The sequence below is a fragment of the Fusarium solani genome (genome assembly GCF_023522795.1).
Source record: "Fusarium solani strain SB1 chromosome Unknown bctg00000001, whole genome shotgun sequence".
Taxonomy (NCBI): domain Eukaryota; kingdom Fungi; phylum Ascomycota; class Sordariomycetes; order Hypocreales; family Nectriaceae; genus Fusarium; species Fusarium solani.
In genome coordinates this window covers 481,588-503,916 of record NW_027072156.1, presented here as the reverse complement: position 1 = coordinate 503,916, position 22,329 = coordinate 481,588, and the positions used below count along the sequence as shown (strand labels likewise).

General features: G+C 51.0%; 10 protein-coding genes across 10 annotated transcripts; 3 read left to right on the top strand and 7 right to left on the bottom strand.

Moving 5' to 3' along the window:
• Positions 1 to 215: 215 nt before the first annotated feature.
• Positions 216 to 3,920, bottom strand: MRS44_002247 (uncharacterized protein; the record flags this gene model as incomplete). The annotated part of the gene is made up of 9 exons (XM_065622748.1): positions 216 to 506; positions 727 to 955; positions 1,009 to 1,127; positions 1,190 to 1,467; positions 1,527 to 1,834; positions 1,883 to 1,982; positions 2,303 to 2,985; positions 3,037 to 3,658; positions 3,710 to 3,920. The coding sequence occupies 9 exons, from the start codon at positions 3,918 to 3,920 to the stop codon at positions 216 to 218; spliced, it is 2,841 nt and encodes a 946-aa protein (XP_065478820.1).
• Positions 3,921 to 5,891: 1,971 nt separating this feature from the next.
• Positions 5,892 to 7,232, top strand: MRS44_002246 (uncharacterized protein; the record flags this gene model as incomplete). The annotated part of the gene is made up of 5 exons (XM_046281618.2): positions 5,892 to 6,018; positions 6,077 to 6,096; positions 6,152 to 6,188; positions 6,240 to 6,696; positions 6,758 to 7,232. 5 exons carry the CDS (start codon positions 5,892 to 5,894, stop codon positions 7,230 to 7,232), a joined length of 1,116 nt encoding a protein of 371 aa, XP_046126816.2.
• A 214-nt stretch (positions 7,233 to 7,446) lies between these two features.
• On the bottom strand, positions 7,447 to 8,550 carry MRS44_002245 (uncharacterized protein; the record flags this gene model as incomplete). Its single annotated transcript, XM_046282528.2, has 2 exons — positions 7,447 to 7,554; positions 7,609 to 8,550. 2 exons carry the CDS (start codon positions 8,548 to 8,550, stop codon positions 7,447 to 7,449), a joined length of 1,050 nt encoding a protein of 349 aa, XP_046126815.2.
• A 933-nt stretch (positions 8,551 to 9,483) lies between these two features.
• Positions 9,484 to 10,280, bottom strand: MRS44_002244 (uncharacterized protein; the record flags this gene model as incomplete). Its single annotated transcript, XM_046284315.2, has 3 exons — positions 9,484 to 9,609; positions 9,659 to 9,942; positions 10,001 to 10,280. The coding sequence occupies 3 exons, from the start codon at positions 10,278 to 10,280 to the stop codon at positions 9,484 to 9,486; spliced, it is 690 nt and encodes a 229-aa protein (XP_046126814.2).
• A 663-nt stretch (positions 10,281 to 10,943) lies between these two features.
• On the top strand, positions 10,944 to 11,928 carry MRS44_002243 (uncharacterized protein; the record flags this gene model as incomplete). Its single annotated transcript, XM_065622747.1, has 2 exons — positions 10,944 to 11,443; positions 11,490 to 11,928. The coding sequence occupies 2 exons, from the start codon at positions 10,944 to 10,946 to the stop codon at positions 11,926 to 11,928; spliced, it is 939 nt and encodes a 312-aa protein (XP_065478819.1).
• A 172-nt stretch (positions 11,929 to 12,100) lies between these two features.
• On the bottom strand, positions 12,101 to 13,874 carry MRS44_002242 (uncharacterized protein; the record flags this gene model as incomplete). The annotated part of the gene is made up of 4 exons (XM_065622746.1): positions 12,101 to 12,229; positions 12,278 to 13,341; positions 13,389 to 13,602; positions 13,656 to 13,874. 4 exons carry the CDS (start codon positions 13,872 to 13,874, stop codon positions 12,101 to 12,103), a joined length of 1,626 nt encoding a protein of 541 aa, XP_065478818.1.
• A 991-nt stretch (positions 13,875 to 14,865) lies between these two features.
• MRS44_002241 (uncharacterized protein) lies at positions 14,866 to 15,765 on the bottom strand (the record flags this gene model as incomplete). Its single annotated transcript, XM_046282526.2, has 1 exon — positions 14,866 to 15,765. One exon carries the CDS (start codon positions 15,763 to 15,765, stop codon positions 14,866 to 14,868), a length of 900 nt encoding a protein of 299 aa, XP_046126811.2.
• A 723-nt stretch (positions 15,766 to 16,488) lies between these two features.
• On the bottom strand, positions 16,489 to 18,847 carry MRS44_002240 (uncharacterized protein; the record flags this gene model as incomplete). The annotated part of the gene is made up of 4 exons (XM_065622745.1): positions 16,489 to 17,586; positions 17,636 to 18,097; positions 18,154 to 18,430; positions 18,663 to 18,847. The coding sequence occupies 4 exons, from the start codon at positions 18,845 to 18,847 to the stop codon at positions 16,489 to 16,491; spliced, it is 2,022 nt and encodes a 673-aa protein (XP_065478817.1).
• A 160-nt stretch (positions 18,848 to 19,007) lies between these two features.
• On the top strand, positions 19,008 to 19,985 carry MRS44_002239 (uncharacterized protein; the record flags this gene model as incomplete). The annotated part of the gene is made up of 2 exons (XM_046282525.2): positions 19,008 to 19,294; positions 19,346 to 19,985. 2 exons carry the CDS (start codon positions 19,008 to 19,010, stop codon positions 19,983 to 19,985), a joined length of 927 nt encoding a protein of 308 aa, XP_046126809.1.
• A 276-nt stretch (positions 19,986 to 20,261) lies between these two features.
• On the bottom strand, positions 20,262 to 22,264 carry MRS44_002238 (uncharacterized protein; the record flags this gene model as incomplete). Its single annotated transcript, XM_065622744.1, has 2 exons — positions 20,262 to 21,942; positions 21,990 to 22,264. 2 exons carry the CDS (start codon positions 22,262 to 22,264, stop codon positions 20,262 to 20,264), a joined length of 1,956 nt encoding a protein of 651 aa, XP_065478816.1.
• Between the last annotated feature and the right edge of the window lie 65 nt (positions 22,265 to 22,329).

The window sequence follows — 22,329 nt, the reverse complement described above, 5'->3', positions numbered from 1 at the left end:
TTGCGTAACGTGTCAACTCGTTTAACTAGTCCCGGACGCGTTAATGTTCGTTCACAGAGTTGAATCTGTACCCGGTACCCGGAGGCCTCGGTAGGTGAAATGGACAGCTTAGAAATACTAGCAGTGATACCATAGCTACCATAGCTTATCATAACTACGGATAGGCTATAACTTCCATTGCTATTGTCCCTAGCGCGAACCTTTGTTGGCATAGCCTAATTAGAACTGTCTTCCCAGAATGTCTTTACAGGTAATGTGAAAGCTATCTCTGACCAAATGAACTGGTTCAAGATCTCAAGCAGTTCCGGCCACGATTTATACAAACCTCTCAGTCTGGTGTTGTTCTCAGATCGCAGCAGCACCAAGTAACCAGATCGTATCGTGCCTGGGAGGGCAAAAGCGCCACCAATGTGCAAAAGCCAAGCAAGAAAATCAGGGCAATCATCCCATACGGGGTCATCACTGACTTCTTGCAATTTGTAGAGTAGTTGTGATGAAAGGTGTGACTGGCATCTAAAGTCAGCGCAACCTGATACAGGCCAGGTGTGGGCAACAATGAAGGTGGCTTACGGGAATCGTCGAGGCTGGCCAGATCTTGCAACGCAACGAGGTTGAACATAGATATGCTGCTAATCGGCAGCACTCCAAGGTTGGAGAGCGGGTTTGTAAGCCTGCCAGTCTTGACTGAATGGATGCCTGATGGTTATCAATGCGCGCCATTCCTACCACATCGCCTTTGCCGATACGAGAATTATCTCGGATGCATTTCAAGGCGTGGACGTCTTTGAGCACCTCAATAAACTCTTGGTCAAACATATGAGATATGGCTTGAAATCCAGGCGGTAGGATAAAAAAGTTTGGAGAGAAGGGATCCCGTGCCCAATGGAGTTCGGAAAAGGTTGTGTGATCGACAACGCGTTTCGACCCTGTCATGACGGAGGAATTCAAGTCCTGCCTAAAAAGAGTTATATGAGAATGAACTGTAAAGAAAATATGCATGCTACTCACCAGAATATGGCACGTTTGATGCCATCGCTCAAGTATACACCTTTTGTTCGACACACGTCAAGGAGCTGACGGATTGCACCCATATGAAGTTGGACTTGACGAGGCATTCCAAGACGAGCCTGTATCATCAATAAAATCAGCTTGCTGGACATGAAATATTTGGTAAGAAAGTGGTACAGACATCTATTCCGGCGAGCAGCAGGATAGCCCCAAGTGTCGACTCTGAAGTAGCTCGTTCCGGAGAACTCATGCTTTGACGAATGGAACTCAAAGCATCGCTCTGGTAGTCCAGGCACTCTTTATCAATACTGCCGGAGCTGACAGCAAATGCGAATGTCAGCATGACGGCATTCAAAAGAGCATCATCGTCAAGGCCTTTTCGAAGAGTTGAGCCTAGACTCTGGAGGACAAGCTCGTCAGAAACGCTAAAAACGGGCTCGGTAGCTTTCTGGGATTTGCCTGGGGCGTGTCATGTAAGCCCATGTCGAGTAAAGTTCGGAACCTGTGAATAATCTTACGGTGGCTGAGCAATGCTTGGAATTTCGGTGATTCTGCTGTAAGTGTCTGGAATGGGCTGGCCTGGGGCGTTAATAGGGAGCTCGGTATCCAGCCCAGGACCTTTTCCTGTTCGACTTTCTTGGCGGGTCGACTAGCATCATCTGGTATGGAGACTATACGGAAATTGTGTCCTGATTTTTGTTCAAGCTTTCGTTTCTTCTCGATGCCTCGGGCGACAGCGTGGGATCGGGCTAGGCGCCTCACTGAGCGGTCCTTGGCATGATCTGGGTTTTGGATAGCAATGAACTGGAACTGGCCAACTGCAGAGCTGGTATAAGTAAAGCAATGGGCGATGGTGGTTGGGGGTTCAGCTCACCTGAACCAAGTTGGTTGCGTGCATGTTGGGATGTCTGGTTGGCACCGCTTTTCCTCGCCATGGGTGTATATTAAGCGGGACGAAAGGGATGACCGGTGCACTGTTTACCCAGATTAGAGTATGTCGGCAATCGCTTTGACCCTCGAGGTAGGATTGTCTCATGAGGGAACTTCCAGGTGGATGGGTGGTGGATTATAAATCAGACTAGCACTTTATACTGGCTAGCTCAATATCGCTCTAAAAGAGAACCGCGAAAGTCTACTAGGGGTACTAATACCTCATCTCGAGTTCAGCCATGCTTCAGCCATGCTTCAGCTCTGAAGCAGGATCGGCTCATCTTTAGAAACGGAAATGAAATTAAGTATGCCCGAGATTTGTCTCCGAGTTTCATCGCATTAGATAGCCCTCAAGCCGTCCGACCTAGCTCTCCTCGCCTCTGGATCTTGATGTACATTTTCTCGAAATAGCTCACACCACCCTTTACCACATATGTGCCTGGCTTCTTCTCATCTGCTAGCTTGACTTTGAACGTCCTGAAGAACTGCAGCGGTGCCTTGTACAGCTCCATCCGCGCAATGTCCTGTCCGAGGCAAACACGCGCTCCGTACCCAAATCCCATGCTATACTTGTTGAAGATCTTGGCCTTTTCCTCATCCAGCCACCGCTCGGGCCTAAATACTTGAGCATCTTCACCGTAGATGTTGGGGTCGCGATGTACAAGCCATGGGTTGCAGGTAAGTTCCGTGCCCTCGGGGATAAACTCGCCGTATAGTTCCAGACCTCCCTTTGGCGCAAGACGAGGAAATATGTTTGGTGCCGAGGGGTTCAGACGCATGCTTTCTTTGACGCAGGCGATGTAGTAGGGGCAGTGAGCTAAGACTTCTTCGTACTGGGGCATGTCGGATAGTTTGTTGGTGCGGGTTGCTTCATCAAGCTCAGCTAGGAGCTTGTCGTACACGGAAGGGTTGCTCAAGATGTGCACCATCATGGCCTGGAATGCAGTCCCTGTAGTGTCTGCCCCAGCAAGGAGGACAAGTAAAATTTCGGCCTTGATGTAGTTGATGTCCAGGGGCTCACCCTTTTCGTCCCTCGCGTCGATGAACCTACGCACCCAAGAGTTAACCTCGTATCGAAGAAAGATTTGGTCAACTCACGTTTGGAGCAGGTCAATGCGGCCACTGGTGGCGCCATCTTCAATGTCCTTGAACCGCTGCTGGATTAGACGGTCCCGGAATCTCATCAACGTTCCAATACCTGAATCCTGCTCGGGACTTGCAACCATGTACTTGCCCAAAAAAGTGCCCTTGACCCAATTGGTGAAAGGGTACAGTCTCGCCATGATGCCGAAAGGTGTAAGACCATCGTGAAATCCCTTGATCAGACCCTCGACATCCTTACCCGCCTCGACAAAGCCAAACGGAGCGCCAAAGCCGACCTCTGAAATGATGTCGTACGCCATATACACGGCCCACGGTGCAAAGTCAAATGGCTCTTGTGTCGAGGCAAACTTTTCCTGCAGCTTGTCCATCCAGGCTTGGATGTTGAGGTCGATCAATGGCTCCATCTTTTTGATGTTGCTGAAGCTGTAGGGAGACGCGGCGATCTTGCGGTACTTGGCATGTATGGCGGCATCTTGCATGTTGAACAAAGACTCCTCCTTTCCAAAGCTCCCCGTTATGTAATGCTTGGACTTGCTCGCACCGCGACTGTATATCTGCGGGAGTTTCGTCGCATCACTCACGAGCAGCATTGTCGGTGTGATTCTGATAACGGGTCCTGGATAGTACATGAGATAATGCTCGCTCTGTTGTTGTCACATTTTCATACCATGCTGTTGGTGAAGCTTCTGAAATGTTGCACATTCATCAGCTTTCACGTTGTGGTAGGTGATCCATAACCTCGTCACACTGCCCCAGAAGTTGCCGGGGAATTTGGCGAGGGGGTGGAAGAAGCGATACTTGACAATCTGATAAGCGAAACTCAAGACGAAGTAACCGACGCTCAAGAGAGCGAGGTTGGCGATGCTCAGCACAGCCATGATGAGAGATGAGCTGCAGAGCACCAATTGTTCGGAACGCAATGGTAAGCTGGGCCACTCTAAAAGTGCAGAAAGTTATCATTTGTAACACAGACGCAGGGACAGGCATAAGCATGGTCGGGGCTCAACCACCCATTTCATCAGCCCCCTTCAGGTCGAGTGCGGGGATTCGCATCTTTCAAAGCGAAGATACAACGCAACTGCCCCAGGGGAATCCCTTGAAGAGGTAACCGGTCCCGTCGACGCGCAAAAAATATTCCTCATACGGTAGGCGATGGTGGGTTGTGCGTTGGTTGTCGATCCTACTACGTCGGGGCACCGGGAACATCCCTCGGCGTTGCACCCACCGTACATGGGATCCGTTGAAGACCAAGATCTCAAACGGTCCATGAGTGATTTGGTGTATGCGGTAAAGTGGAGATAGTTGCATATCGGAAGGATCTTCAACTGTTTCACACCAACGCCAAGCTTGCGTGTTGGTCACGGATAGTGAAGTTCTCCACAGGATAATCTACGTTAATAAAAACGGGCTGCTCGTGATGATACGCACGCAGTACACAACTCAACTTTTCTGCTACAGAAATGCTCAGTTATATGGTAGGGTTCTTGGAGCAGATGTAGCATGTAACCTGGTCTGCACATGAACACGATGCATGTTAGTGGACTCTAAAACACCACAACCTCGGCACTGGAACCATCATGCGTAGATTCTCAAGTTCTGCAAACCACTGTTAGTCCTGCTGAGGCCGGAGGTATTGTTCTCCACCTGCCCCTTGTCTGCCTGATCTCCATGTCCTACGACATCTCCCTGACAAGTGGCGACAGTTGGTCCCTGGAGCAGCCTCGCTGGGTAGCGATGTTGTTCAAGCCTAACGGAAACTGCTCGCTGCCTTTGGGTGCTGGGCTACATGGTTATGCCTGTCATGGTGCAGTATTATCTAGGTAGTAACGCTGGTCTGCCAACAGTCTGTACCTGTGCCCTCGGGGTTACCAGTCTCGTATTTTAGCCGGAGGGGGCTTCGAGGGTACCCTTGTAAGAAACCATGAAGTCTGGGCAAGTGCAGATCTCTTACCCCTTCGCAGATCTATGATTTTCAGCAACATGGGCAGCCGACGTGCCGCCTAAGCACGTCCCCATATCTGGTCTGCTTGAACGTTGAACAGAAGACTTTTTTTGACAGCATTAAATTTTCATTACAAACTACTCATTTGGACTTTTCAATCTACGTCCAATAAACTGCTCCTCAGATGCTACTGCTTTCTTGGCCATTGTGGAACTGGAGGAAATTTCACTGGGGCGATACAACGTCGTGTTGGCACATGTCGGAGTTTTTCGTCCACCCGCCGCGGGTTCTAACCGGGTCTTCCGTCCCCTGCAACTAGCATCTTGCTCGTCTTGATCTGCACGGGGGCGATCTTGGACACTTCCAACCTTAACCGAGGAATAACAACCAACGCAGAGTCGCTGATGACCCACCAGCATTGCCCACTTCATGATACGTCGTGTTGGTTGCATGTCGTGTTGGCTGAATCCATCAGTCACTGCATCAGTGCTTTCCCCTGAAGATCACAAGCATGAAATTCTTTTCAACCGAAATCTCATTCACATGCCTCCCAATTTCCGTCGACGTTACGGAGCGGATTGCTCTATTGATCGGCTCAGCTGAAACGGTAATTTCTTAGCCGTTAAGCAGAGCGTAACGGTTCTTCGGTGGATCAGTCGGAGACGGGAGACGAAGCCGGTTGATGTTGAACGGGCGCCAAGGGCGGGAGTATCATGCCTGACTGAGTAAAGACGATCTCGCATGCTGCAGATCGAAGACTAACCACTCATCTCCATAGAACTGCATAGCCTCCCCATGGCATCTCAAGAATCGCCCGACTCTATTCAACTCTGCTTCAGAAATTCTGCAAGGGGTATTTGAGGCTTGACAGCGAAATTCTCTTTCTCGTCTGCTTCCACAATCAGCCATGGCGGAAAGTCAAGGCCCTGTTGTCAATTCGGTTGCCATAATCTTTGCTGTGATATCCTTTTTCGCTATTGTCCTGCGTATTTGGGCCCGAGCCTTTATCGTCAGATCTCTGGGAGCCGATGACTGTGAGTACCACTTCCTTATTGAATGCATTCAATCCCGGTTGATATTGACATTGTGTAGATTTAATATGCGTGGGAGTGGTCAGAAGAACCTCATCACTTGAACACAATCGTCTCATCACTGACACAACAACAGCTGTTATCATGGTCGTTCATCGCCTGCACGATTGCTTGTAAGTGATACGTCAAGTTCCAGTCCAATCCTTTCTTCTAACCATGTCCAGCCGTACAACATGGCCTCGGTAGCCACTACATCGACGTCGAGAAGCGTGGAATCCAGAACATGATTGACTACTCCCAGATCGTCTGGTTGTCTTCCATATTCTACAACGCTTGCCTAGGTTTCATCAAGATCTCGGTCCTGGCCCTCTACATGCGACTAGGAGATCCAAAGCTGCGCAAGGTTGCCTTTGTCATGGTCGGCGTCGTTGGCTGCCAGGCTGGTGCCAATGTGCTGGCCTGCATCTTCCAGTGCTCGCCTATTCGCGGAGCATACGACGTCACAATTATTCCCAAAGACAAGAAATGCGTCGACATCAATGCATTTTACCTGGCCAACGCAGCCGTAAACATTATGACGGATGTGCTCACATACACGCTACCGATTCCCCTGATCATCAAGCTCCGGGTATCTAGACGGCAGAAGATCAGCCTGGCCATCATTTTAGGTCTGGGACTTTTGTAAGTGCATTCTGTCAGTGTTCAATTGCTCAAGATATCGGCTAACATCAATGCTATCTAGTGCTTGCGTCTCCTCCATTATCCGAATCACATACATCCCCCCAATGCTCAGCTCCGACGATCCAACCTGGGTCATCGCAGGCGCCATGTACTGGTCCGTCATCGAGACCAACATCGGCATTCTCGCCGCCTCCATACCCTCCTACAAAGCGATTGCGAAACGATACGCTCCTCGTCTGCTCGGCAGCTCAGGCATGTCCAGCGACAAGCTCTCCGGCTTCAAGCCAATGCCTCTTGGCCCAATAAGCCGAGATCACACTGCACCCTCCACCACGACAAAGATCGAGTTTGAGAACCGAATCAATAATCGGCTGGATGACAACAGCAGTGAGGAAGTGCTTGTGGCACCCGACGGACGCATTGGGGTTAGAACGGAGATTATGCATCACTCTGAAAATGCTGTAGGGGCCGGGATAGATACCAATAGACTATCCAAGCAGGGAACAGGAGGAGCTGCAGCATTCGGTAGGGTGTGAGGGAGGGTTTAGCAACTTGAACATCTCGATATACCCGCACCAAGTAGCTATATATCTATTCGTCTTCTAATCCTTCCTAGCTTCATTGCTGGCCCATGGAGCACCATGGAGCAACGAGGGACTGTAGGAACTTTGCGCTTTGCATTTACCATGACCTCTCTTGAGGGAAAGCACTGAGCCAATACTGGTGGAGTTCCCTCACCATACGCAAGAACTAGGGTATCCTATTTCTTCTCCTCTCGGCCAGCTCCAGGTACTGACCAACCACTTCCTTAACCATGGCTTCGTACGTCGCAAGCTCAATGCCAAGAACCTCTAGAGTCTGTGGATCTTGTGTAAGTACTAATTCAACAACAATAAAACTGAAAATACGTACCTTGCTGCAGTCCCAACTAATCGGGAGAGTCGGCTGTGGGCTCCCCTCCTTAAAGAGGCCAGATGCAAACGCCCCGGGGAAGTACTTTTTGGCAATAGGAATGGTATCTTCCCAGTTCACCTCGGTACTGAGAATAAACGACTGATTGCCTTTAATGTCTGGGTCTAGTGCCCTGACGTGTGCCCGAGCCACATCTGCGCAGAGTACAACGTTCCCGACTGCGGCATAGCCCTGGTTACCCGTCAACAAGCCGTTAATAAGAGCTTTGGTGGAGTCGGTGCGGATGTCCTGGGTGTTGGTGAAGAGCTCGTCCTTTCCAAAGACCCAGGATGGCATGATGGAGATCAAGTCAAAGTCCGTGGCGTTGTCTCTCACGAACGCCTCGGCCGCATGAAGGGCTGCTGCCTTGCTCGCGCAGTACGCCCGAAGCTGAGAGTCATAAGGAGGTGGTGGGAATATCACACGGTTGTCAGGTCCGCGCAGTATCTCCCGTTCCTTGGTGTCTGTGGCATAGACGTCTGCTGGGGCAATGGCCACCGTGGAGCTGGTCATGACGATGCGTCTCACTGTCTTGCCCTTTTCGTTGGCTGACTTGAGAATAGCCAGGCTTCCTTCGACTGAGACTTTAACAAGGGCATTTTCGGCCTTGTCTGACGATGCCTCACCCGAGGGGAGAGGTGCGGCCACATGGACGATCAAGTCGACCCCCTGGACTGCATCGTCGTACGCGCCAGGGGCTGTCATGTCCGGCACCATAACAAAGGTCAACTGATCTGAGGAGGGATCGAGGGCAGAAATTGAGGGCGCTGCCAGCACCTTGTCCACCTTTGACTGTGAACGAGCTGCCGCACGGACTCTGTAGCCGCTTTTGAGGAGGTCGACGAGGATGGCATATCCGAGGAAGCCAGTGCCCCCTGTGAGGAGGACGAGTTCGCCTGTCATGTTTTCGTTGTATGTATGAGAATGATGCAGGAGAATGGTGCTGGTGAGATTGGAAAAGACGGGTTTCGCCCTTCTTTTATACCTAAAGTTCCAGCTCAACACCCTACTCCAGGGATTGGTGATCCTCCATATGAGGAATACAGTGTGACGAACACTCTTCAAACATGTTTCCTATTTCGGATAGTATGGGTTCAGCGTCTCCCTGAACACCCAATCATAGTTAAGGCTTCACCAAGACAGCCTGGCGAGCAATTGCGGACAGAGAGTTTCGTCCAACAGAAAAGCAGACAATATCCCGAAGGTGCCGTCATTTCCGGAAGAAACCTCTTTCTGAAGTCCTTGTACGGTGGACTTGAAAAGATCAAAGAACCACTGCCCTTCTGGACACCCTTGTCCGGTCCCTAGTATTCCAATAAACGCTATCCACAACAATGCTTCCCTGTGGTCTGTCCAGATTCCTCCAGGCTGGTCCGCTTCCATCATCCTTTGCAATCTGCTGCACACCCGGCAAACGAGTGGACTCTCCGGAGGCACTTGACGCAGTGTCACGTACATGAAGACTTGAGCAGCCAAGACGAGCGCACGGGATCGCCTATCAGTATCGCACAGATGGACGCAATTTTTGTAGAGATGTCTCAGAATTGATTCATCCACAATGTTGAGTAGAGTCCGTTGGTCATCGATTGAGATTGTCAGTGACTGGGCTGCAAAAAGCAACTGCCTAAGCTGAATGAATATCCGCGAGCAATCGTGATCCGCTACTGAAACGTGTAAAGACGGGTGAGAAGCATGCTCTAGGATTGTTGGTGGGAGTTCAGGTTGATCTGGGTGCATGAGTGGGAATATCAACTCTTGGCCCAACGCCGTGGCTACTTGAATATCGGCCCTGGGCTTCCCTGTCAGTTGGTTCCAGAAACGTGGATGTCCTTGTGCTTACAGATTGACCGACTTGCAGAGGATGAACTGGTCCTTGAAGCTGTCACGGCCGCCTCGTGAGCTGAAGAGATTATGGGCACCTTTGAAATGCATCTTGGCAGTCTCAAAGTCCCCACTGCATACCTGGGGCTGTGTAAATGGATGACAAACTTGACTTTATGAATACGCATACCTCTACAAGTACCAGCGTTGACATGGTGGATATTATAAAAGCGATCTCGTGGTTGTGAGTGGAATCAGCCTGTGCGAGGCAAGCCCCAACCTCTCGCATTGCTTCCCCCTTCTGGCGCAAGCCTTCGACCTGAATAGACTTCTCCAAGGCTGGACAATCTGCTTGCCACAATGCTGCAGCCATGGCGAGGGTACTGTGCATCATTGGCGTACTCCGTAGGGCATAGGGAAACCATGCCTTGGTGCGATCATTCGTACCCAGATTATTGTCAAACTTGAACAGCACTGTTGGCCCAGGGGAGGGATATTAGCGGTAGTTTCAATCGGTAAATGGTGAACCTACGGTACTTGACTAGGTGGTCGACCTGTAGATTGGTAGGAACTGGGAGACTATTGAACGGATCAACGCAGCTGGAGCACACGGGATCCATAAGGAACTTGAATCCAAGCAACGAATCTTTTCCGACTGCTTCAGAACAAAGAGACAGCGTGATTGCCTTGTTTCTGGAACGACGTTTCGTCTTTTGGAGACCTGCGCGAATGGCATGGCTTCGGGTAGATTTGGCCACTTTGGAGGGTTTCCCATCACCATACTGCACTGCGACGAACTTGAATTGCGGCATTCTTGCACCAATACTGTAGATTTGAGGGTACGTTGAAAGAAGTTTGTTGCTGTTCTGTGAGACGAGTTCAGTCGGATATTAGAACGGTGTTAGTGCTATCTCCGAAGTTAGGAATTAGGTGAAAGCGAGGCATTTGACAAGATGTAATGCGAAACACCGGGTGATAAAGCTCAAGGCTACAGGCCAGTGATTTGATAGCAAGAATTACACACGTGTCACTAAATCCATAACCGTTGCAGTGGTTGGATCGATGGTTCACATCCTCTGTTGTGAATGAATCATCAACGGGACAAGGATGATTGGGCAACAGGAGTTGAGATACGGCCTCTAAGTAATATTACTCTTCGACTCGAGCATAACCTGAAATCTAATAGCTAGGAATTCAGATAAGAGAGTCGAGGCTGCGAATCCCTCGGCTGAAATCCGACGTTGCGGGGTACGCCGGAAGACATCCGAGATGGCCTGACTCAGCATGTGTTGGATATATCTCATGCGTCAAGCCAAGCATCTGGAGACTTACACCTCAGTTACCTATCGGCAAGCGAAAGCAGCTGTGCAATGTCATTCCCAAGAATTGGATGGATAGGTAGGTTCTTCCTCCGCTGTGGCTTCGATATTCGCTCACAAAAGATCAAACTAGGCCTCGGGTCTATGGGCTTGCCCATGGCCACCAACCTTCAAAAGCACTTGGTTTCCCTCGGAGCGCCCAATCTTCACTATTTCAACCGTACAATCTCTCGTGGTGACTCACTCAAAGGCCTTGGCGGTCAACCCTCACCAACAGCTCGAGAACTCGTTGCAAGCTCGGATATCGTTTTCATGTCCCTAAGCGACGACTTGGCCCTCGAATCAACACTAGACGCCATCATCGATCCAGCTTCAACTAACCAACTAGCCGGAAAGGTTGTCGCAGATACTTCGACTGTCCATCCTGACTCATCAGCCCAGGCTCAGGCTCGACTGGCGGAGAAGGGAGCCAAGTTTATTGCCTCACCAGTTTTTGGAGCCAGTCCTGTTGCTGCTCAAGGAAAGCTGTTGTGGATTGTTGCAGGCCCTGAAGATGCTGTGCAGACTATCAGTCCTTACTTGGAGGGCGTTATGGGAAGGGGTGTGATTCGTGTTGGTGAGGATGTGCGACAGTCTAGCATGATGAAGACAGCAGGGTAGGTTTCTCCCTAAACCACGGAATTATGAGGCTGACATAAATAGCAACTTCATCACCGCTGGCATGATGGAAATCGTTGCCGAAGCACACGTCCTGGCAGAAAAGTCCGGCCTGGGCAGCAAAAACCTCGAAGCCCTAATCGAGCAACAATACGGCCCCCTCGCGCTGTCAATGTCCCAACGCCTCACAACGGGAGCATACATGCCAGCACGAGGCGACAGACCCTGGTCAGACCTCAACCTGGCCCTCAAGGACGTCAGACACGGCATCACTTGCGCAGAACAAGCAGGCACAAGGTTAGAAGTTGCAGAGGTGGCGATTAAGCATCTTAAGGAGGCGAGCCAGTTCTCAGAGGCTGAGGGGAGACCGCTTGATTCTTCGTCGATGTATGGGATCTTACGGAAGGAGGCTGGGTTGTCGTTTGAGACGGATCTTGTCAAGGAGAGGGATGAGAAGAAGGAAAAGGAATCAGAGGACAACTGAATATGCAGTTGATCCTCGAGATAGAAGCATTCAAGCAAAACAGGCCACTGCTGATGCTTTCTAAGGCAGTGGTAGTCTACTCTTCTGATACAGGCCCAGTCTTGTGGTCAGCTATTAGTACAAAACAAAAAGAATTGGCCCCAGTTGCTTGGGGGTATCTCCGAATCCTCCATTATAGTGCTGCCTTTCCCCTGGATTCGAAAGGCAGGATGAGCACCAGCAGTCCCGCAGCGATAAAGAGAGCACCGCTGGTGTAGACGGGTGCCGAGGTTTCGAGGTCTGCAAAAATCGCAATGATGGGCTGGATCTATCAGCAAGATGCAACAACGAAACAATGCGGGAAACTCACTGCCATAATACCGAATACTCTGTTGCAGCTTGCTGCCAACGCATTGCCCGTTCCCCTTTGAGGTGTAGGGAATAGTTCGGGTGTAAATCCGTATAGCACGGCGTACATGATGTTGCTGAAGAAATTGAAAGCACATTGCCAGCCTAGTAGAGATGCGCTGCTCAACGATGTTGTTGAACAGTAGAGGAACACACCCGTGAGAACCGTGCTCAACGACAATGTGCCCTTTCGGCCCATGCGAGGCAGCTCAACGAGCCAACCTCCAAGAAGTGCACCGGGCACACCGAGGACAGCAATGATGAGACTATTGCGGTAAGTGAGATATGTGCTGCCGTCTCCAAAGTCTGCTCCTCGAGTGGCCTGGATATAGGGAATGAAGGCGTTGTAAAGGGGATATCCAAGGCCGATGAGACCCCAGACGGCCATGATAAGGCTGGTGCTGAGGCCGAGCTTCTTGGTGATGAACAAGGCCCGAATGTTGCTAAAGTTGACCTTTTCCAGATTCCTCTTTAATGCAGCCCCAGCATCGGTCCGCGCAACATACCCATCAGGTTCGCAAGCCTTGAGATCTTCCAAAGTCAGCGTCGAAGTCTTGCCATTCTTCTTAGCAACCTTGTGCACCACGCTCACAGCATCCTCATCACGCCCCTTGCTCATCAAATACTTGGGCGACTCATAAATCTTGAAAAGCAAAAACCGGACAAGAAACATGAGAAGAGTCAGCCCACCGACGGTGATGACAAAGTACCGCCACCCCATATTCTTCTGTCTCGTGCATGTCTCATCCTGCTGACACGTGAGGTTGCCCAGCAGAGGCCACGCGATCAGCGTGCCAATGACCTGCGCGATGGCCCAGTCGATGGACAGGATGGTGAGGAGGTACTGGTGCGACCCGGGGAGGAACTCGAGAAATATGGCCGAGTCCACGGGGAGGTTACCGCCGACGCCGAAGGACCACAGGGCGTCGAAGATGCCGATGGCTGCAAAGTTTGGGGCGCTGGCGGCGACGAGGCCCCAGACGGCGGTGAGGCCGAGGGTGAGGTTAAAGGCCCATTTGCGTCCGACTGGCTGTTATGAGTACTTGATACACAAACAGGCAGATATAACTTACAAATGTCACAGCCGAAACCCCAGAACATGGCCCCTGCCAAGAGTCCAATGTTCTGTGCCAGGGTCAAGTACGGGGGTCGATCTGGGTTGAACTCATTGGCGATTGGGGTAAAGATGAGCGACGTGACAATGGGCCACAGATTATCGCTAGCCCATCCAAATCCGATGACGACAAATAATTCCCACTGATACCTTCCCATGCCAATATCTTGAATCTGAACAAATCTCGGTCAAAAACGCCCCGAGGCGGGGAAGCAAGCGTACTCACTGCACGGTTCAGTACCCGAGCCTTGGCCTCATACACAGGGTCCAGCGCGTCCTTGGGGATGATTCCCTCATCGTCGGTGGTCTCGGCAAGACTATCCCTCCTCGCATCGTCGTCGTTGAACGAGCCGTAGGCTTTGCGCTCGCCCTGCAGCGTGTCGGGGTTCGAGGGCATGCTGCTATCGTCGGGGAGCAGACGTTCCGTTTCTAATCGGTCCTGCATATTGACTGGGGGTACTCCGTATAAATAAACCCTTGACCAAACACGAGAGGTATCATGTAATTTTTGCAGAAAAGGAAACAGGAAGATCCCCCTTGCGAGGACGCGGGGTTTGATGGTGCAATCAACCGTACAGGACATCACCAAGGGTGATTGGGTTGCCCTGAGACCCGCGTGCCACTTGATCTTCAGACCGACCGTCCGGTATCGCCTAGCTCTGCTGACCGGCGTCTGGGGGTTCCGTGGGGGAATATGCGTCATGGATGGAGCGGCCCGCCCTAGAGGCAAGGCATCGTAAGTTCCGCGGGCTGAATTGGTAATGGCTCGGTCTTGTGTGGAATCAATAGTGTGGGGGATGTGTAACGGTGTGACAAGGGGCCCAAGGACTTTTTGCCTTCTTGATGGCATCGTGCAATGTCGTACATGTATTCAACTTCACGTAGGTTCATCGGATTACCCGAATTAATAGCCACAAAGAAGCACGCAAGATAACCCCGGAATTGCCATTCACACCAAGCCGTCAGCAGTCCTAATCACGTCTCCTCTGATTGGATCTAGCCCGGCATGATCGGATCGTCTTGACGTAACCCCACCGCCGCAAGTCGCACCAAACATGGAAGTCGGGCGCAAGAGCAGAAAACGCCAGCTTCCTTGTTGGAAAAATATTGCTTTCAAATAAGATGGTGTCATGAACAAGGTTTCCATTTACAGATGCTTCTTTTTCAGCTCGTGACGCTAACGGTGTTGTTTTCCTCGCCCCATGCCGTAAAGATCGTCGGGGTCGCATTTTTATGTCTTCACGTGAAACTCGTTGCTTGGGGATGGACCCGACAAGGCCCAGCAGATGCCTTCTTCAATCACCCTATCCCAGCGAGCCGAAGCCGATAGTTTTTCTTCGTACGACCGGAACCCATGTGGCAAGCCGATGAATAAGTTGACATCGGTAGGTACCCTACATCTCGTCAGCGACGGCTAAAATGGGTAATAAAGAAACCTACCCAGCTTCTGTCAGCATCTTGGCATACAGGAGGGCCTCATCCCTCAAAGGATCCAATCCAACAATGCCGAGCACTGTCGGTGGCATACCCTTGACCTGCGCCGGCGTTGCATTCCCGGGGTTCAGCTTGACATCCTTGACATCTGGGTTCTCGATTTTGAGAAAGCTGGTAAAGTAGCGCAGCTCAGACACGGACAGCAACGGCGCCAACTCATTCTCCTTGTAAGACGAAACAGAATGATGCTTCATCTTTTTCAGCTGCGGCTCGTAGCAGTCGAGGTGTGCGAGGCAGGGAATCATCAGCACCTGTCCAGCGAGAGGCGGGCGACGATTATTCTCCCTGTTGAGATGCCTGTCCAGCGTCAACGACGAGGCAACCCAAGCGCCAGCTGATATTCCTCCGAGAACCACCTTGTTTGGGTTGCAGCATAGTTTGGCCATGTTATCGTGCGCCCACTCGAAAGCGTCCTCTGCATCGTTCCATTGCGTCGGGTGCGTAAATTCTGGCGTGTGTCTATAGTTGACATTGAGCACGACAACCTCTGAACCACAGGCAATCCGTGTACATATCGCATCCTCAGAGTCTAGCGTGCCAAACATGAAGCCGCCGCCTTGTAGGTGGATGTACAGTGGGAGCACCATGTCCTCTGGCACGTTGACGGGTCTGTAGCTGCGAGCTTCGATAGTACTTCCATCCCGAGATGGAATAGCATAGTCGCGAGTCTTGACCTGATGCGCCAAAACTCTCATCGCCTTTCTCGACAAGGCTTCTCGTTCCTCATTTGCCTGCCTCTTCATCTCAGCGAGACTTGGCTCCGGATGAGCCGGGGGCGGAAAGGTGCGCTCAAGGGCGAGCCATTCCTCGCTGGTTCCATTGTAACAAGAAAAATCGCACATTTCAGACACGATCGAAGTTAGATCTAGAGATGAATGACAGAGGTAGTTGAGGATGACGGCTTGATTTCCTCTCAACCGATCTTGGGAACCCCCACACTCTGATATGCTCCGAGTGGGGATTCGGCATCCGGCATCGGTATCAAAGACCTCGGGTCAGTTGCGATAAAGGTCGGTCGGCAATCGACTCGAAAGGCCAGATTTCACAACCAAGAAGATGAAGACTGAGTTTAGGTAATCGGAGTTTATTTGGAGAGTCAACGTTGGAGCGTGGATGTTGATGAGGAACATCACTCAGCGGCATCCTCGGTTGTCAAGGTAAGGTTCGGTTAACCACGGTGAAACGACTACTTCAACGATGTCGCCATCGCCGATAACAGCCAATGGTCCTTTTTAATCGAAAAGGTCGAGTGACCTCAAGAGATTTATTGATGTAGTTACGGTTTTGAAGACTGCCAAGTTCTCGCCGGTTTTGAAAATCCTCTCAGCCAAGATGCATCACAACGTAGTTGTCCATGCGAGTGAAGGCTAATGAAGCGGACTTCGGCCAAACAAAGAGTAGAGTTATTAACACATAACAGCACCGAAACTCAATGCAATAAGCAATAAACAACCTCGGGTGACCCAGCAAAACAAGCAAAGGTAATGAATCTGGCAAGCTATCAAGAGCATGATGATATTGGACAAAGGCGATGCCATTACTCTTGCCATATTCCGGCTTCCTTCTTAGGCATGTGTTGAAGGCAGAAACAAGCTCCAGTCTTGATCGATATCCAGCATCCCAACATCCAGTCCAAACGGGGACATCGTGTCGTCCTCAGAGTTTCCCCCAAATCCCCACATCTCATCCATTGCCAGAGCTGGAGTAAACCCCATGTAATCCAGGCTATATGCGCTTCCCCAGGTACTGTGTGCATCAGAAGAAGATGCTTCCGTCGTAGACGGTGTTAACTGAGGATAGGCACTGGCCGGTCTTTCATCTCCAGCCCGGGAACTTTGCACTGGAACTCTCCGTACGACCCTTCCAAAGTATGGGATAGGGATCTCCTGAGTAGACCCTCCGTGCTGTGAAGGACTGGAGAGAAGCGCCAATGCCTTTCGACACTGACTGGCCATCCTACATCCTTCTTCCTCGGACGCCTGAAAGATCCTCTCCGCATCAGTGGCAAGTTGCAAATCTTCTGGTCTAGAGCGATCGTTTGAGATAGAGTTTCCAATAAGCAAGACCACCGCGGCCGTGAAAGCAACAAAGTCTGAGGTCTTGCAGTCAAATAGGCTCGCTCCATCCACCTCGGCGTGAAGAACCAAGAAGCACTTCACTAGTTGTCTGGCTGCGCTTGTGCATGATAGCCTAGCTACTTCTTGTGATGCTGATGAAGAGGAGTGTTTCAGGAATGGCAGGTGGATGTACATGCGTATGTGAAAGAAGAAAAAGTGAATCAACAGTCTGTCAACGAGGCTATTGAGCTCAACACGGGAGCTGGGGAGTTTGTCCGGGATATCCCACCAGCTTGAGGGTACTGAGTTGTAGATACTATCCATCTCTTCATCCAGAGACAATGCCTTGGCGAAAGATGGCTTTCCAGGTGATATGAGATAGTTGATGACTTCTCCGGCGGTGACTGCGCACCTGTGAATGAATATGGGAACCCAGACCTCGGGTGAGCCTGAATCCGCATCTTTTGGTTTCGAGGTGTCTAGAATGGCATCGTTGAATCCATGAGGGAGCCCGAGAAGCAGGCTGGTGAAGCGATCGCCGTGATAAATAGCCCACCATATCCGCTGTCGGATAGCAGGGGCCGTTGGACTAAGACGGTGCATGCCCTATTATCACAGTTGGCAATTGTAAGATGAGCAGAATAATCACACTTACCATCATCTGTGCAATGGCTAAACCCTTCCGCCATGTGAACCACGCCCGTCGTGGTTGTCCAATGTCTGTATACGTTTTGGCCAGCAAGACCAAACACTCCATGCCATCCAGTGTAGCCGCCAGAACAAAGTCACCAATGATGAGAGTATCCACGAGAGTAAATATTCTATGACCTTGACCTAAACTCCGCGCATAGGCAACAGCCAAGATGGCCAACTCGGCTGGGCTGGTGCTTGTGTATGCATGGGCGGCGAACGAAAGTAGCGGCTCCAAAGGCTCGCTTTGAGAAATGGCACGCGTTTTCTGACGGAAGCTATCCCACCAAGATCCATTCTTGGAGAGAGTGGCTGTAATCTCGTCGTAGCTGGGGAGAGCTGAGCGGATGGTCCCGCATATCCTTGCTCTGTGGGCTGTAGCCTGGCTGATGTGACTGCCACGGGTGGATTGCATTGAAGAATTATCCTACAGAGCGTGAGATTTCAATTGAAGAAGACGGTTGCCAAGAGTAAGATGCATACGTGGGTGTCATCTAGGACAGCAACGAGAGGAGGTGGATGATCTGATGGCGTCTCTATATCCGAGGTCTCTTCGTCCGAGACGAGGGTATGCCGTGCCGTCAGGTCTCCTTGACGGGAGGATATTCTTGGCAAAGACTGAACTCTGGACCGTCTCCGTGATGCGGATGAGGGTGTAGAGGTCCGAGGCCTTGTTGGCTCGGCGTTCTCTGTAGTGTCCACGCCCTCATTCTGGTCGATGCAGGTAGAGCCGCGAGCCGAACAATGAGAGCAGACGGAACTGCTAGGAGTGAAGATACAGCGAATCTTGCGTCTCCGGCCTTGTGTATCATTGAAGATCAGCTTTCATGCACGAAAAGAAACCGCGCAGCCTTTTGAAGGCAGAAGAGTCGCTTACATTCCGTACAACTGCGAGTCCCCTTCCTCATCCGCTTCCTCGGCCTATCAGACATCCCTCCTGAAATCAGCGAGATGCCAAGATCTGCAAGAGAGTCTTCCATGGTGAGACGGACCAAGCAGGTCCTCGGTTGTGGTCGATGTTGATGAGGAGAGTTGTGCTGACAGGCTGAGGTGTCACGGACGAATAGATGACGGGCGGACGAAATTCGTTCGTCCGCGCCACATTTTCTCGGACCAAACCATTTTCGTCCGTCTTACATACTTCGTCCGCGAATCTTGAGGGTATCAAGAGGAGCATCTTGATGTCTATAAAGATGCGCTTGCCTTTCGAGAAATGGACTCAATTCCAGAATCATCAACGCAGACTCAAACAGTAATCAACACTCTTCACCAACTACTCTTCAATCACAACAACTTCACTTTACTCCCAACACAACCAACCGCCAACACCAACAACAATGGCTCCTCTCATCTGGCTCATCACCGGCGCCACCTCCGGCATTGGCGCTTCCCTCATCGAGCAAGTCGTCGCTCGAGGTGACAAGGTCATTGCCTCTGGCCGCAACGTCGAGAAGCGTCTTGGCCATCTCAAGTCGGACAAGATCGCTCTTCTTGAACTCGACATTACCGCCAATATTGTCGATCTCAGGGCGAAGATTGAAAAGGCGTGGGCGATCTTTGGCAAGATTGATGTTCTCATGAACAATGCTGGCATGTCTACCATGTGCAGTGCCGAAGAAGCTGGGTGAGAGCCCTGCCCGATGTATAACCAGTCTCTTAACTAACACATTTCCAGCGATGCCCTCGCCAACACCGTCTTCCAAGTCAACTTCTTTGGACACATCCGCGTCACTCAAGCCATCCTTCCCCTCTTCCGAGCTCAAGGCAATGGCTGCATTGCCTTTACCTCCTCCGGCTCTGCCTGGACACCTTTCCCATTCATGTCTCTCTACGCCGCATCCAAAGCTGCCATGAGCTCCTGGGTCGATGCTCTGCACAAGGAAGTCCGCCCTCTTGGGATTCGCTGTGTTTCATTTGAGCTTGGTGGCTTCCCTACCAACCTCGGCCAGCCGCGTGAGCCATCAGATGCCGGATTCGGGGCCAACGGTCCGGCCATCGAGGCTTATACCCCGCTGTTCACTTCTCTTGTGACCAAGTTTGCAACCAATCCTGAGGTACACATGCCCGGAGATGTGACAAAGGGTGCTAATGCTATCGTCGACGTTGTTAAGGGAGAAGGTCTCGCGGCTGGAAAGACTTGGGCAGTTCGAGTCGCCCTGGGTTCAGACGGGCTCGGCTTGGCGCGACAGAGGTGCGAGGAGCAGCTGAAGCTGATCGAGGCTTGGAAGGACCTCAGCTCAAGCACTGATCGAGAGGGCGCAGATGGTTCGCTGACGAACAAGGAGAGGTTTGAGTTTACTACTATCCTTGAATGAGAGCTGGCAGAGTGAGAGACCTTGGCAATGGAGTTGACTGGGAATTAGTTATGGGAGGATAGAAACGAAAAACATTGCTAATTGCAAACTTTCTCTTAGTCTTTTGAAGAATATTATTAGACTCGATCGTTGCCGTTCCCTTCAACTTTCTACTATTTCGGGGTACTTGGTGCTATTTCCAGCATAGCCACGATGCCATGTTCTAAAATCTCAATACGTCTTCACCACTCTGAAGGCCCATCTAAATCTCTGAAAAGGATATAATCTTCGTCTTTCTCACGACCCATCTAGCCTCTTCAGGTTAAGAACAAAATCAAAGACCCAACTCGACAACCTCCCTTCCTCCGCAGGCTCCACCATAGACAAGAAGAACGTCCGCCCAATGTCCTTCACCAACGCATTCACGTCCTCACTGTCAAAAGTCGCATAGTTCTGCACCAGACGCAGATCCGGCCCGTCAATCTCCAATGCCGAGTGCAGGTAGGCAGACTTGAAGTTGCGGAATTTCCTCCACTCCTTCTCCTCTTCGCCGTTGGCCTTCCGGCTGATCTGTAGGATCTTTGCGTCGCGGGAGAGTCTGGTGAGGAAGACGTCCCCAGTGTCCCATGTGCCAAGTACGTGCTGGAACACAACGTCTCCCGTGTCAAGGTTCCAGCCTGTAACGAAGTAGTCCAGGAGGGCAGAGATGTGAGGCTTGTAGACGTAACTGACAACGACGACAAGGTTGCCTGCTACTGCGACTGAGCTAGGATAGCAGTTGCAATCCTTCCCATTTGGGTGAGTATGGGCTTTGAGTGAGTAGGAATGTTTCTCAGATCGGTGAACCTTTAGCCTCGGGTCTCCCTCGGCAGCTAAATCATCTTTGAAGCTCCAAGTCTCAACCACAGGATTGCTCTCGATATTGAAGAAGCTGACGATATGGCGACCATCATCGGAAAAGTTCCACTCGCACTGGGATACCTTCGCAGGGGTGTCTGATAGCATCACGTCTTCAACCCTGATTCCGAGTAAGCGAGGTCCAGTCCTGCTGACTCGATACAGGTGCAAATTCCCAACCTCTCCTAACCTCAGCCGTGTCCACTGAAGACACAGCCCGCGGTCCCAGTCTAAGGGCAAGGAGGGGTTGTGGGAGATACAATCGGGTATACCAGTCTTTTCGTCTCTTTGGCAGCCCGTAGTCCAATCGTAAAGCAGGGTCTTGCACTTGCCAAATTTTTCACTGCTCCGGTCCCTGGCCCAGAAGATAGATCCATCGGTTGTGAGGTTGGTCAAGGACCCTCGCTGGTGTGGGAAGCTACACAACCGCTCCATGGAAGGAAATTCAAAGACTCTCACACGTGTCGAGTTGTCGGGGTCATTATATTGCACGTAGAGCTTCGTTTCGTCATCTGACAAGCGTATTCCCCGGCCGCACCGGAATATACGGTCTTTGGATAAGAAAGGATCAACCGAGTAGGCGAAAGAAGTGCTCTTGGAAAGAAGCACACTGTGCCCCGGTAACACGCACTTTTCTTGCCCAAAGAACACAATGGCAGTGTCACCGGCCAATGTGAATCTTTGGTCCGGCTCTTGAGCAGGTCGTGCCTCGACCTTTTCTGTAGGAAGAGGAACAGGGATTGGATGTGGGAGGATTGTCTCCACGCGCTCCCGTGTTTGGCTTTGCTTGATATTCTGGTTGTTGGGAGGTCTTACAGGCAGGGACTTGATGTAATTCCTGGGAGCCCTATCCAGAAATTTCCCAGCCACTGGTTGTGGCCTTTGGTGGTTCTCAGCGCCGGTATGGTGAGGGTTTACAGGTAGCGGCGTTGGTACCGATGACGCCGTTGATGCGGGTGACGGCTTTGGAGTTGAAGATCGAGTGCTAGCCTCGGATTTTTCTGTCTCCAACTTGTTTGCCTCAGGTTCTCTTGACACATCGTCGGTCGAGGCTATCTCGGTAGCAATAAGAGTTAATGACCTATCAAAATTAGTCCCCTGACACCAGTAAAGCCTCGGTCATCTTACCGCTCAGAAACAGACTCTGGAGTGCCTGGTCTGGAAAGGTCCCCACAGACAGACCCGGCAACTGAAGTTAGATCACACAGGTATCGGTTGAGGAGAAACATTTTGCTGCTTTCGGCCGGGATGTTTCTTCTGATGAGTGTTTCTAACCTCGCGATTTCCTCGAGAATTTTGGTCGTATCTTCCTTAATGTCGGCTGTATCTTGCTTGATGTCGGCAGTGTCCTCTAAGATGACTTCGGTATCGTTCTTAATGCTCTTGGTCATGGCGCTGGACATCGTGATTAGTCTGAGAATCTCGAGTTATCTGGTAATGATGCATCTTACAGAGTGATCGTGTCCAC